General features: G+C 34.8%; 1 protein-coding gene across 2 annotated transcripts in view; it reads right to left on the reverse strand.

Annotated features, from left to right (window-relative positions):
* The window catches only part of LOC106874000 (fermitin family homolog 2), a 106464-nt gene that overhangs the window by 10420 nt on the left and 79616 nt on the right, over positions 1-16428 (reverse strand). For both annotated transcript variants that reach the window (XM_014921553.2, XM_014921554.2), the window contains exons 4-9: positions 12199-12398; positions 10656-10882; positions 8434-8536; positions 3646-3753; positions 1390-1574; positions 65-189 (exon numbers count right to left, since the gene is read on the reverse strand). In XM_014921553.2, the coding sequence (XP_014777039.1) occupies positions 65-189; positions 1390-1574; positions 3646-3753; positions 8434-8536; positions 10656-10882; positions 12199-12398 (948 nt within the window). The remainder of the gene's footprint in view (positions 1-64; positions 190-1389; positions 1575-3645; positions 3754-8433; positions 8537-10655; positions 10883-12198; positions 12399-16428) is intronic.

Genomic DNA, 16428 nt, shown 5'->3' on the forward strand with positions numbered 1-16428 from the left:
TGTGTGTGTGTGTGTGTATCTCATATACATACATATATAACAGTTGCAGAGAAAAACAACTCACCTTTGGTACTAATTCTTGCAATAGGTTCCCCAGCCCGGTCTTCTTTACTCTTATATAAAGAAATAGTATATTCTCTAAAGACGCAATAATAACGCTTAAAATTCTTCAGAGTGAACTTTTTGGGTCTAAAAATAAAAAGACGTTCTATTAGAGAAAATATTAAAAAAAAAAAAGTAAAATAAGCACTACAATTTCCATACAGACAACACAAAAATTCACTAAATACTGATTTCTGACATCAGCATAAAGCTATAGGCACATGGCTCAGTGGTTAGAGTGTCGGCCTCACAATTACACGAGTTGCAATGTCACTGGTGCCAAGCTGTATCAGCCTTTGCCTTTCCCTTGGATGACATCGGTGACCTGGAGAGGAGAGGCTGGTATGCATGGGTGACTGCTGGTCTGCCATAAACAACCTTGTGCCTTAGAGAGTAACTTTCTAAATGTAATCCCATGGTCTTTTATGACCAAAGGAGGTCTTTTACCATATAAGGCTATAATTGGTGATAGCAGGGTACTTCGTATAGAGGATTGCAGTACCCGACTCATCTTGTTTTCACTGACCCTGAAACAATGAAAGGCAAGATCTACTTTAAAGGGATCACAACTCAGCAATGCAATTTATTTTTCTCTGCTGCTCTGCTGAATCTGCTAACCATTGTCTTCACCAAATAATATAGGGGCCACATGGCAACTGCTTGGTCAAACCTCATCCCCAACTTTTTGATAGCATGAGCTGGATGAACTGCTACGTGTTTTTAAAGTGAATACGTTTTGGTTTAATTTTATCTAATATAAATCTAATGTACAACTAGTTATAGACACTGAAGAAATTTAAATAGAATATCTGCCTCAATACTTCACTGTGAACTGAAGCTAAAAACAAGTATTGTTATCAACCAAATACTGATTATTGAAAAATGGCGAGGGGAAAAAAAAAAAAAAAGCAGAATATCACCATTTAACATATTTTCCAAACTGGTATGGCATGGATGGTTCAACAGGAATTAAGATAGAAAACTATGCCAGACCATGTCTGCTCTAGCATGGTGGCAACCAATTTAGAGAGTGTACCAGGTGCTTTTTATAGGGCAGCACCACCAGTGAGACCATCAAGTCATAAGTAAGACTCTTCAACCAAGGGATACAGTATTGGGAGAGGCAGCTTTATGCCAGATGGTGAGAAGTTTTATTTTTGTCTTAAGAGGGTCTTCACAAACAAATACAAAAACAAATTGTGTGGGTATACACAAATATGCATGCACACACACACACACACACACACACACACATGAGAAACAGTAAGAGAAGGTTAAAAACCTTACTTGAATATTTTGATGAAAGCGTCTAACTCTGGTACGTTTGTGATGTCATTTGAAGAAGGGGCCGTTGTCCCTTCCAAAGACTCTTTCAATTCTTTTAAGGCAGAATCAATATCATCCTCTTCTTGGCCGTCAGTTTGATCAAATATTTCAGGTTGTGGGTTTTGACTCTCCAATTGGACTTGTAACTGAGAAAAGAAACATTTTTTTAATACAAGGTTTTTGTTATTTTATATGCTTATTGTAATTTTCTTTTACTTTATAGCTAGCATTTCTAATTAACTTCAGCAGCTTAAAAGAAAAAAAAATAAAGTTGAACAAGCTTTAACATCTAAGATTTTATAAAATGGCAGTTAAAAAACGCCAATACACAATGATTTATAACATGTACAGATGACTGGCAGATTGCCTAATCCAACAACACAATAACTTCTCTATGTCCTCTCTACTATAAATGCAGAACAATAATGAATGCAGCAATGCCTCTCATTGGGTCAAGAAGTACAGAATAGCATTAAAGAAAAAAGGTGAGCGACATCAGCGTAACCAGGTCAATCAATTGCTTTAAGAACATTACAAACTAAATTTAATTTGAATATTTAGTTTTACTTCGGAAAAAGGTCTCTTTGTTTAGAACAGCGACAAATGCAAGGATTTGGTGTGTGTGTGTGTGTGCCTTGGTGTGTGTGTGATGTGTGTTGGTGTATGTGTTGGTTGTGTGGTGTGGTGTTGTGGTGTGGTGTGGTGTTGTGGTGTGGTGTGGTGTGGTGTGTGTGTAAGCATGTATGTCTGAGAGTTTAACATTAAAAAAGTTCCTATGGCCAAACACTGAACCTGTCTTAAGCTCTAGACTTGCTTCAAGAATAATAGCTGAGCTGGTTTTAAGTAATTGAAAAATAATTTTTTTTTTAAAAAAAGGCTTACTTTTCAATTAACAAGTTTTCAATATATTTTAAGTGTTTTGAAGTTTAGATAATTTCATCCATGACCTAGAGTGAACTAAATTCTATCAATTAGTCATGCCTCAAGGCACTATTTATTTATAAGGTAAGAAATGATAAGGTTGTTATAAACGACAATCAATTGCTACCAGAAACTGAAAGCAGATGGTAAATTCACTTTCTGAGGATTTAGCACAATGAATATGAGAACAGATTACTCTTAAACTCAAGTGTGGTATAACTGTTAATACCAAGGTTTATACTATAGTGTAATATTGGTTTAAAGTAGAAAGGAAAGAGTATTTTAGGTTTTTTTTTTTTTAAAGAAGGAGGTAAATTTATAGGAAGGGATATAATCAATTGAATTGGTTCATAAGATGTTACTGGTATTTACTTCAAGTTTGAACTTTGAAAATAAATGAAGGAAGCTTAATAGAAAATACCTTCAATTGCATAAAACATCAATAGGTTTTCAAATAAACAAGCAATCTTTTTATATAAGTTCAACAAAAAATTATATAGAAAATGACGTTTATTTTAACCTCACCACCACCACCACCACCACCACCACCACACATCTCACAACAACCACCACAATCATCATGATCACCACCACTAACATCTGTTTCTCCAATCTTGCAAGGTTTTTCACCCACATGAATATATTAACGCATTAACTGTAGAACAAATGGAGGAGTCTTCACTTTCAAAGTCTAGTCAAATCTTAAATCTCTGCAATACAAAGTACTATTGCCACACGTTCTACAATATGAACTACAGTAGAACATTTTCTGTACAGAAAGTACATAATTTATAGGTCTCCTCTAAACAAGACGGGTTCCACCCATGTCAATTTTTCCAAGTCTATGACACCACCTGGGACAGGCTTATCAGTGATGTGATGGCCTTATTGAAGGAAGTACAATTATGGGAAAAAAAAAATTTACAGCAAGACTCCACCAACATAAGGTAATATTCAAAGCATGAAAAATGTTTGTCTCCAGCCAACAAAGTAGTACATACAATTATGGGTTTGTCTTTTACATTAATGGTTTTGTGCTAGCATGAAATATAGAGAAAGCAATTTAATATATTAAAAGTTTGAAAAATATTTTCCTTCTAAAATTATGATTCTGTATCTAAGTGCTCTGAAACCAACCTATATAAATTATTTGCGGACTCACAGAATCAAGAGGACCCATGCAAACAGATCGAAATGGAAAAGGAAAGAAAAGCTACAGAGAGAGAGAGAGAGAAAGAGAAAGAAAGAGAAAGAGTAGAGCATTGAATGATTATTCCAAAAGAAAGCTGTTCTCACCTGTAAGCCAGCAAACATTACCATCTCTTCTTCAGTACAGTCTATTTCTTCGGATATCAAAGCCCATTTAGCTTGCTCATAGATTTGGTTTATTCGGACACTGTCATACTTTAAAAAAATAAATAAAAGAAAAGAAAAATTACATTGTTATTTGCTGTCCATTGCACACAAGTCAACAATGTATTTATTTACAGGTACAGGTTTTAAAAAAGATATTTAATTGCTAACTATATATTTCTTATAGTCTTTCATTTCCCTAACTTTGAAGTTTGTTCAAGAAAATTTTGAAATTCTAAAGTTGTAATTTAAAAGCAAAATTTTAAAACCGTGAGGAAACAATTTTTTTATTTTTTTAAACTCTTTTGGTCAAGATAGCAAGGACAATGCTCAAGACTCATTTTGAAGCTTCCTAAACTGGAGGTCTGACCTGAGTGCTTGCAACAGAGCAGAATCTGCTAAAGTAACTAAAGAGCCAAGTGGAAGTGTTACACTATATGGCAGATTAAGTACCACCCAAGTATGCTGAAGTAGAATTTTTTTTTACTCAGAATGCAAAGAATAGGAACAAATACTCCAAGACAGAGCTAACATTCTGACATTTCTGTCAATCTACAGACCAAGTTGATAACAACACTCGAAGGATGAAAGGATAAGTTGGCCATGGTGGGATTCAAACTTAAAAGACACGATGCCAGAATAAACACAAGGCATTTTGTCCAAAACTCTAATGACACTACCAACTGAGAAAGAATACAAAGAGTGTGAAAAGATGAGAGATTAGGGCAGAGAGAGAGATCAGAGGCAAAAGCAAAAAAACAAAAACCAAACATACATGCATGTGCACAGCAATCAAGTAATCAGTATCTGAAATTTATATTTCTCACAGCTGTTTCATGACGGTTCTGTTGACTATAGATTAGCTGCTAGAAAATGTGTGCAATATATATTTATTCAATACTCTTCTCACTAGTATAACAACAGACTGGTGTGTGTGTGTGTGTGTGTGTGTGTGTGTGAAAAAGGGAGAAGGAGAGATATTTATTTTGCTGTATGCAGATTATGTCAGTGAATGTGTATGCATAGTAAGCTTGAGTGACATGCACATATGTAAGTCCATGTATGTAGGTCTATTTGCATGCAGTATTAAAAGTGCGTTTGTATATGAGAACAGTGTGTGTGTGTGTGTGTGGAGCAACAGTAACAAAATCAAACAATAACTTCCATCATGCACACAAAAGCTGTTAACAAGACATTGTAATAAAAATATTTATTATGAATATAAACATATGTATTGAACAGTCAAACTATAGTTGTTCCACTGACACACACACACACACACACACACACACACACACACACATGTAGACTCTACAACTATAGACACAAACTATAACTAACAGACAGACATGCAGACAGCTAAAAATACTGATCACCCCCCCCCCCCCCCATTAAAAGCAGACCCATACATACAAACACTGACCATCATCCAAACAAACATAGGCCGGTGCATACACACAGACCCACACATACATTGTTTGCAGCATGTTTATAGCACATCAATAGCTAGCAGAATCAATAGCTTATACTTTTGTATCCCACCAGCATCACTATCACCACCACCACCACCCTGCTGCTCTCCCAGCCAGCCATAGAGGATGGAGTGGGAGAGGGAAGAAGCAGCATGGTGCTATCATCAAGATTGGTAGTAGTTGCCACAAAATATACATACATATACACATGTATACAGAAACACACAATATATACATTATACACACATAACTGACAGTCATAGTAATGGTGGTCAGTATTGTAGATACAAGGAATGGTAATTGACACAAGAACTAGAAAAGGATTGGAGGAAGTACATGACTTCAATAGAAAATCACTCCCCTATCCCCACTTCCAACCAGCCAGATCTGTTAGTGTTTAAGCACCACACTACATCCTATACTATCAACTACAAGTGGAAAACAACTTGTGATGACAAGGAGGAAACTGTATGACATTTCATTGCAATAAGAATTCTATAGAGTAACAGCACAAACAAGTGTGCAATAGCTGAGTTTAGGGGATCATTCATGCAATGGCTAGCCATTGTTATTTTCTTAGATCATTATTATAATATCACTATTATTATAAGGCAGCGAGCTGGCTGAATTGGTAGCATGCCAGGAAAAATGCTTAGCAGCATTTTATCCATCTTTACATTCTGAGTTCAAATTCCACTAAGGTCAACTTTGCGTTTCATCCTTTCGGTGTCAATGAAATAAGTACCAATTGAACATTGGGGGGGGGGGGTCGATGTAATCAACTTACCCCACCCCTGAAATTGCTGGCCTTGTGTCAAAATTTGAAATTATTATTACAATAAAAATAAAAATGAATTTAGGCTAGAATAGTTTATGAAAACTTTATGGCAATACATAGTCAACTACCCACCACTATCATGTCAACCACAGAAATTTAATGCTACCCAACCTTTAACACAAATATTTCATGAGAAGTTTTTACTAGTGTTCTCGCTTATGGGTTGTGGTTGTTTTAAGACAACTGTGTTGGGATGATACACAAAAAAAAAAGTTCATGTAGTGTCTTTATGGATTGGGTTTCACTGTCATGCAGCACTTTATACACACTTGATTTCTGTATATCCCTATGAAGAGATTATTTCCTTCTCAAAAGAACAGTTTTAGCCTATTAGCTGTGAAAATGCATCCAGGAGATAAAAAAATAAGAAATAAAGAACAGATGAGGTTACTTTGGTCATGATGACGACATCATTCTTAACTTAATATCTATATTTTCATGAATTAAAATTTGCAAATTAACTTTTGTCACCAGTTTTGTTATGACTAATACACATAGACCATGCTGTGGTAGAGAAAGCCTCCAGCCAATGAACCCGTGACAAAATCAGGAACATGTGAAGAGATTTGGACTACACAAGTCAACTTACAAGCTATCCTTCAAAGAGGGTAGAAATGGAATAAGCAATTTTTAATCCAGCTATAAAAAACTGAATGGTAAAATAGCATGATGAAATGCAATCAGTTCATTAGATAAGATGGACAACAAGCTTCACCATTGTTCTCAGTTATGTGCATCAGGTAATGAAGGACTGCAGGAGACAGCAAAATAACTGCACAGTGGCTGATGAGACACTGGGAAACCCAAACCCATGCCAGTATAGAAAAAAAAGACATAAAATGATAATGTCATCTGTCCTAGATACTACCTGATATTTGTTTTTGAAATACTTCTTTCTCAGACTCCACTTACATTTCAAACCAATGAGGGAACCTGTATATCATCACTCAAGCTAGAAATAACCAAATCTCCCTCAAATCACACAATCCTAGAATCAATTATGCCTGGAAATAAAGAAAAAAAAGGCTGCTTGGCCAAGGATGACCTAGAACTAGACGACAGTTCCAAGGAATATATCTTCAAACCTTTAACCAGCCCTATACAGCCTAAATATTTTATTTTTCTGGTCAAACTGGCTAGATCATTCTAAAAATAAACAATTATATCATTGAAATCTCAAAGCTATAACTCATGATTAACTCCAAACAATGTGAATGAGCACCACATTTGGCGAAATAGGAAATAATTTCTAATATTCACATCTAACCTAAAGCATGTCTACTATGCAACACTGATGGTTCTTCTGCCCCACCCCTACCCGCCAAAAAACTGCAGAAACATGTATTTGGGAAGATGAAGTTTTATTCATAGGTTTCTTCAATCATGAATGGCCTGGGGTTTAACAACAATAACTAAGCACTTCTTTGCATAGGAGAACCATCCATCCCTATTAAATATTCATGTCAAAACAGACATCTGTCTGGTGTGCTGGCCACAGAATTTTATACCAGGCACTTATTCAATTAATACATGCTAAAATTGTTCTCCAAAGTCTCAAAGAGCATGGATCATACACAAGCTATATATTATATTTCAAAGATATTATGTAAAAGATAAGAGTCACGGCTTGAGGTCAGTATAAACCTATTATGAATAAAACGATTTTATCGCCAACAATTCAAACATTTGACAAAACATTGAAATAGATTCATAAAAATCCAGCCTTCACATTGGGGGGGGAAACTATCAACACTAAGAAATTACAAAGCAATGAAAACCTACTTAAGAGCTACTAGAGAACAAAATTAAAATAAAATTAAAAAAATAGAGAACTGCAAAAATGAGATACTATTTCTAAAAGGAAAAATTGCTTCATTTGAAAGACATCACTACACAACTAAAATAATGGAACACTGGACTTTTCAGTTCAGATCCCGACAGGTTAATTTGCCTAGGCATCGATATAGAAAAAAAAAAAAAAAAAAAAAAAAAAAAGATAAAGTACCAGTAATAAGATTATTCAGAATTAGATTACTCTTTCCCTCTGTTTCTCTTAAAATTTTACTTGAAGAGTAAGAAATAAAGACAGAAAATGATGAGTTGATTTTTAGCCCTTACAAATCAGGACTAAGATCATTTATACAGTGTATTCAAAACCTACATTATCTAAAGTGTTCTTCCTGTTTTTAATATAGTGCTGTGATTTGAGGAATATTTAGTTACTATTTTTATGGTCAAGACTATGTCGGACATTAGCTGCATCAAACTCCCCAGTCTGGAAGAGACAGTAAAGGTTATAAGGTGCTACGCCTTCCCTAACGTTAAAAAAAAGAAAAGAGGGTTGTCTTGAAATATGCTTTCATAAAGTTATTAAGCAAATGATATTAAAAGATAGTACACAAAAAAATTATCAACACTAACCTTTGGACTGAGGTCATAGAATGTGAAAAACTTAAACCTAAGTAAAAGTAGATGTCTTTCACGGATACCTTGTTCCATTAATGAAATTGAAGAATCAAGCCATCTGTGGGGGGGAAAAAAAAAATTCCATGAGATTTTTTAGTATAAACATCAAACAATATTTTCTACATGTAAAAGAGAAGGTACATGGTTTAATGGTTATGGTGTTGCACTCACTATCACAAGGTCGTGGTTTCAATTCCAAGACTGGTGGTGTGTTGCTTTTAAGCAAAATACTTCAATTTCATGATACTCCAGGCCACTCAGCTGTAAATGGATAAACCCTGTGACAGACAAGTATCTTGTTCAGGGAAAATGTTGGCCCACCCACCTGGCCAATGGGATGCATCATTTGAAGAACTACAACAATGCAAGGAAGAGCATTGTAACCCAGCAGTGTATAACATCCAATAGTATGGTCGATATAGTGATATATATAAAATCCTCATTTATTGTCCATGTTGGCATGGGTTGGACGACATGACAACAGCTGGCAAGCTACACCAGACTCCAGTCTGATGTGGCATGGATTCTACAGTTGGATGCCCTTCCTAATGCCAACCACTTTACAGAGTGTTAAGAAAGACATCCAGCAATAACACATTATTAGACTCAATTCCGAAAGTTTTTAAGGGCAGAGGCAAAACCTGAAATAAAATATTAGGTAGTAATATCAGTCTACCTCTCATACAGTTACTTTTTGCAAACCATTTCAGCCTTGAGTCTATTAACTGTGTAGCACCAACAACCATATGTCGCATGCATTACAGTAATAATTTTACACATCCACTAATTTGTTTGGAACAAGTTCACTTATTTTTGCTTGTTTTGTGTGTGTAATATATATGTACTTTCAAAGCATTCAAGTTCATGGAATATCTTATGTGCCCCCATGGGGCCATTTCATGTTTTGTAAGCAAATATGTCACAGAGAATATTTTTGCCAGAAGTCTAATACTCACTGTTGTGAATCATTCACGTTGTGAAATGTATACCTTTACCTATAAAATATGTATGTATGTATGTATGTATATATAGGTAATGGTTACAGTGTGAAATTTTTAATCCAAAGTTAGCACTGAACAGGAGGCAATTAGCAATGCTGCTGGCTAAAGAAATATTTGCGCAAAAGAATACATTAAGTAGTGCAGCATAATCTCACTAGTTTGGTTAAATGCCACAGGGAGCATATAATATAAAAAGAAAAGAAAATCCCACAAGAAGAAAACTAGAAAGTAATTAACAGTGAAAATCAGATGATATATATTCATTCATATACCATTATCCTACTGGCATTTAATCAATGGTAAAAGTTGTATTCAAACAGAGAAAATGAAGGTATTGTACTCCTGTTAGATGGGTTTAAAAAATAACACAAAAGGTCATCTGTTGAATTTAATAGCAGAGAGTAAAATGTAGTGCTTCTCTGATAAGCAGAATATTATTCTTTCACTATTATAACATACAAGGAAAATAGATCTATAGCTGTTAGGAATGCAAGAGTTAGAATAAAAAAAATTAAAAAATAAAAAAAAGTTGCATTTTCAAATCATCATCGTTCAATGTCCGCTTTCCATGCTGGCATGGGATGGACAGTTTGACTGGGGACTGACAAGCCAGAAGGCTGTACCAGCACTGCAGAAAATAAAATTCATAGATATAAGCATATATACATGCACCTATACATACATGAGCACATGCGCGCACGTGTGTGCATGTGCGTGTGTGCATGGTCATGTGGCTAAGAAGTTTATGCATATATAGAACTAAATAAAATGATTTAATGAGTATGCAAACTGCAAAACCATGTATGGATGTGTAGAATATGCATATATAAATAAGTATTTGAATGCAGTTATGTTTGTGTCGCTTTGTGCAGATATGGGAAATTTGGCAAGAGTTAAACTGAATGCATTGCACAAGTGCATCCACAGGAAAAAGATAATATATGTGCTGATGGGAATATATGAAGACAAACATCTCAACACATGTAGCAACAGACACACCATACAGGTTATTTTTAAATGTATGTAATGTGAAAATGAGTGAAACTAAGAGCATGTGCAAGATATATAGATCTAACAAGACTGCTACACAAACCAGACAATATGTAATACACAATTCGCAAAGATTCACAAAATAAATAAATAAATAAACTTTAAACATTGCTAATATATCCTTACCCTTTATTCATTCTGGCCTTTTCTGCAAAGGTCTTTGGACGCAACAGCAGATTGAAAGCTTCCTTGGTAGGTTTATGAGGACCATTGAGCAATATTTGCTCATAGCCTCCATCTAAGTGCAGGCTGTGCATTGATCCTGCAAAATAGCTGTTGTTGGCATTAAATGTGTTTTGAGGAGAGTTGGATGATAAACTATGTACGCTACCAGGACTGTGATGTAACGTGCTCTGAAATGAGACATAAATGATGAAATTAAGTCATTGGAAAATATCAGAAGTTTATATTTATTCACATTGTACCAGTATCTAGTCACACAAACACACAGTTTTATACAAGATTGCACATAATGGCAGAAGTAGAAGAGGATAAGATATGGAGTACTAAGTCACAATGCAAGTGTCTCGTATCTGGGCAGCACAATTATATATACCTCAGTTGATCTAGCTATCAGACAGAGATAGAGATATCTAATCTTCTAAGGATGTTACCAGCAAAGGATGTTATGTCTATGAAGAGATTAATCTTGCCTACGTAATATGATGAAATCTGATCTCAGGTTTGTCCTAATTAAGATACTTTGAAAGCATTCACATTTTTTCATGTGCATTGTTTGCACAAATAAGTAGTCATTCGTAAATATGTTGGGAGACAAATGCTCAAATACAAGCATATAGCAACAGATACTCCAAACAAGTTACCATTTGTTTCAAATATAACTCACATTCCAACAATATGGATAGTTACTAGAGGCTATAGAAAAGTCTATAAAACATATCCAAGGTAACGGAATTTGATAATGCATTTTCAGTTGATGTTCACCAAAATTTCTATTCTCTGTATTTCAGAAACAATTAAATCAGTCATCTATCTTCAATACTAAACTAAATTAATCTGATTTCTTCAAAAATGTTAACAAACATACTGTATTGCTGTCATCAGCAGTAAAGACTATCTTTACAAATGAATATAGAATGGTTCAACCTTAAGCCAATCTTTTTCTAATCTGTAACCACAATTAACAGTGCCAAATTTGAACTGCCCTGCAAACTAACGAAATATTTATACAATCTTCCTACTGACTTTAACAGTAAACTATTTACAGCTAGATTGGCTGCACCATTTAAGAGTTAGATATTTAGGTCATGGATTCAATATAGCTGTGATGAAGCTAACAAACCTGTATCACTTCATCCTGCAGTCCATCTATAGTTACAACACTATAAGCAGAGAGGAATGGATGGCAGAATTGGTAGAGTATCAGACAAAACATTTATTTCTTGATTCCAAATTCTATTCATGCTGACAGTGTGATTTGACATCAAATTGTGGGTCAATATTAGTGATTACACACTTAACAGGTGCTACTCAATATAGATGACCAAAGTGAAATGGCTAAAATCAGTAAAACAGGTGTATTGTTGTTCAAGATTATTTGGAAATGATTCCTTAACATTCTTCAATCATGCTTGATGTGCTTAGCTTGTACATCCTTTTGCTTCACAGAACAAAAAGAAAACAAGACAAGTGTCTGAACACAACATACCTGTGGTGAGCGGTTTGAGTGTGGGCTGTAAAAATCAAGACTATTTGAGGAGTTATTGTGGCTGTTTGGAGAATCAACATATGGACTCATTGGTTGCTTTTGTCGATGACGTTTATGTTGAACAGGGATAAGTGTGTTTTTCTTCAGATCTTCTTTTTCTAATTTCCTCATCAGCGAAAGTTCTTCAGGATGGCGGATTCCTGAGAAGGAAAGAATTAAAAGAGTTTATATAAAATATAATTACTGGGTGCTCATTTAAGACTTCTTGAATGCTCTCAAATTCATACCTATGTTTGCTAATCTCTAATTAGACAAACATGAGATAAGACAGTTCTAACCTTATACTCTATGTTATAAGAGGTTATCACATGCAAGACAAGAGGGAAATTTATTAGCTGCATACCCCTGTTATTAACCCTTTAGTGTTCATATTACTGTCAAATGTTATTTTATTCATATTATTTAGAATTAATCATGCATTATCTTGTAGCTTTAAGATTTTGATGATGTGATTGTTAATTCTTAGAATGACATTGTTGGGTAGGTGTGACATGCCAGATCTGGTCAGTTTTAGCAAAATATTTGGGCTGGATACGACCAGTTTAAATGCTAAGGTGTTAAGTTTGCTTCACAACCGTGGGATTTCAGATTTGCCCCCACAGATTAGTGCCATGAGCAGGTCTTTTCTACTCTTGCTTCAAGTTAACCAGTTCCCTGAAGAATGGAAATTGGTAGATGGGAGTTAAGAAACGCTTGTGTATGTTTACATGCAGACACAAATGTGAGCATATTTTACCAGCATCTTGAAACTGGTTATAAAGATGCTAGTGGCTTGTGAAAACATGTCTGGCTATAAAGGTGTTCACCGTTTAAAGGATTAGGGAAAATAGCTTACTTGAAAACAAATGAGGGTTAGGTACATGAAGAGCATCCAGATGTTGAAAAATTGCTAAGCTTTGACTGACAAATGCCAGCATGGAGAAGTGAACATTAAAATGGTGATAATTAAGCAAGCCTATGAGACAACTAGAAAATGTTACTGCCTTGCTAATCTAATGGCTTCAGAAAATGTATAGCCTTAGTTCCACAGCTACAAACCAAATCATTTAAAATATGGATTCACAAGAAAATCTCACACTGTCATTAGATAAACTAAAATAACCACTTTCAGAACAGAACAAATAACTTAGAATATACAAATTATACCAACTAATCTCATCACTGAAAAGCATAATTGGTGTCGAAGAAACTTCTGTTAACAACTGAGATAGTTTATTTGGTTCTTTATAGACATTCATTTTAGAGAATCTCAAATTACAATCTTCTGATTCAATTTTATTTTGTAAAGAATGGAGGATTATTTCTGCACAGTGTGAATCTAAGACATGAAAAGAGATTGATTTATCAAGGAAAGACAAAACCAATGTGTAATAGTAGCTGAATAGAAGCTTATCTATGGTGGCTATTCAAATTGGTTTTAGAGCCACCTAATGAAATTACTGCTATGAGTTAGTATATGTAATTAGATATTTAAAACCTAGAATAAATATTTCAAAAATTTAAAGGAAACAGTAGCAGTATCTTCTATATTGAATTTGAATTCTTCCAAAGTCCAACATATGAATGAAAATTCTCTTTTTGACATTCAAACAACTTTCACAATATCTAAACACAATAAATGAATGACAACTAGTGATTGCTGATGACAAAAAAAAAAATAAATAAATAAATAAATAAAAGAAAAACAATATAAAACAAGTACAACTTCATATTTATAACTAGGACCTGCAAAGTGATGCTATCAAAAATAATTACACTTATAAAATTCCCCAATGTTCAATATAATTTTATGTTATTAACATAGTTGAATTTAAAACAGTACAGTAAATCTCTCTGCAATCTGCATAAAAGCTGGTCTTGTACATGCTAAAGCCAACATTAAAAATCTGATTGTGCTATGTGATGAATTTTGAAGTAGGATAGAAAGATGAAACATAATCAGAAACAATAGTCAGAAGAGGCTAAATAATTAAAAACTGTTCTCAGATCAAGTACTTGGGTGACTTGCCATTGCCATCTCAGTCGAAATGTGCAAAAAGAAACATTTGCTCAATTATACAATATTCATGTACCACCTGACTGGCCTTCGTACGATTTTCGAGAGAGATCGTTGCCAGTGCCCCTGGACTGGCTCTTGTGCGGGTGGCACATAAAATACACCATTTTGAGCGTGGCCGTTGCCAGTACCACCTGACTGGCCTTCGTGCTGGTGACATGTAAAAGCACCCACTACACTCTCTGCGGTTGGCGTTAGGAAGGGCATCCAGCTGTAGAAACTCTGCCAAATCAGATTGGAGGCTGGTGTTGCCATCCGGTTTCACCAGTCCTCAGTCAAATCGTCCAACCCATGCTAGCATGGAAAGCAGACGTTAAACGATGATGATGATGATGATGATGATTTACAGCTAAGTAGACTAAGCCAGCAAGAGTTAATTGTGTTAAACATGAGTTTATATTTGAATATATTGTAACATACTTCCAATAGCAAATTTCAAACAAGCATTCTGAAATTTACAAACTTTTTTTCTTTTTAATATTTATTTATTTATTTATTTTTTCACAACAAATTTCAGAAATTACTTTTAATCTTCAGAGAACTGATTATAACTGCCACCACAGAAAAGACATGGGGTTGGAAGAAGCAAGGGAGATAGAAATGGCTTAAATTTTAAAAAGGTCAGAGACAAAAAAATGTATCAGAACAAGAAATTGCTCTTCCACATGACCTTTAATTATGTACTCTGCAGCGAGAACATATACAGAGTTGTGACACTGCTAATACTTCTAGATTTGACAACAGCATTTACAGAGACAGACACACATCTACAGTACCCGTGAACTGTCATAACAAGCTTGCATGTTGACAACCATATGCAGAGTGTATGCCGTGTAGTTTTGTCAATACATTTTTATAAGGATGCGTATACATGATTTATGCCTAAGGGTTGATTTTGTGCGTAAATTCTTGTCTATGTACATACACACCCCAGTTGATATGTATAGAATAGGCACAGTTGTAGATCATGTAGAAATGCTCTGAGCAAGAGTTTAAAGTTATGTCAGGAAAATGATTACAAGGTGTTTCTTATTACTTATCTGATAATGAAGCCACTAAACATAATAAACACAAGCTATTAAAATCATCACCATTTCAACAGCTAAACCCCTGCTATCCTATATAAATGTTACATGTGATAACAGTTATCCATACAAAGTGTCTATATTAACAAGGTTGTGACAATAACAGTTTAATGAAGATTGCAGTGTAGCACTTGTTAATATTAAGCCTTGATCTCAGTAGCACCAAGAAAGTAGATTTCTTGAAAGCCAATATAATGCTTAGCTTTCAGCCGTGTGCTAAACCTAACTGTTACCTATTTAACAGCAAGGGAGTGTTGGATGTCTTAGTTAAGGATACAACACTAGACTGCTGAATGAACTAATTTGACTAAGAGTAAAAAACTACCCTTTTACTTTACCAGTCCTGCAACACTGACAAATTTTACAAGTTTTGCAGCAGTACTGAAGATTAATTGTGAAAGCTTTCTTACATTTATGACAAGCTCACTCAAGTTCACTGTACAATCACACGGACTTGTAACATAATAGGCAAATTTTTGTTAGGACAGCTTTATGTTGAACATTGCCTTTTGTAAAAAAAAACTAGGAAGACAAAAACTGAAAAGTAACCCATTTATTAACACTATTATCTATGTTATTGTTAGCAATCTTTAATCTTTATATCCTGCTTAACATAGGTGTATTGTAGAACACCCTTATTACCAATGCATTCACCTTGAGATACTCTCATAGATGTCTAGTGTTAAGAAACACAGAAATATTGGAAGCAGACAATCATCTAGCTAGCATTAATAGCAGAACTGCTAGATCACCTGATTTCAGCAAGTTTGCAATTCATCAGCAGCAGGCAACCAGTAAAATCAATGCCTTCAAACAAAAATACTTGTTCTGCCTAAGTTGCCCTGACACGCCTTTGTCATTTCTCATCATCATAACCTGTAAACAACACTACTGTTCACAAAATGAGATGAAAAAGTTGAATGCAAAGAGCCTGAAATAATTGTTTCTAGTTAGGGTACAAGGCTCGAAATTTGGAGTGGGGCTGGAGTTTAGTCAATTACATTATCGGATCTTTTTTAAAACGGGGGG

Source organism: Octopus bimaculoides, chromosome 4, assembly GCF_001194135.2.
Source record: "Octopus bimaculoides isolate UCB-OBI-ISO-001 chromosome 4, ASM119413v2, whole genome shotgun sequence".
NCBI lineage: Eukaryota > Metazoa > Mollusca > Cephalopoda > Octopoda > Octopodidae > Octopus > Octopus bimaculoides.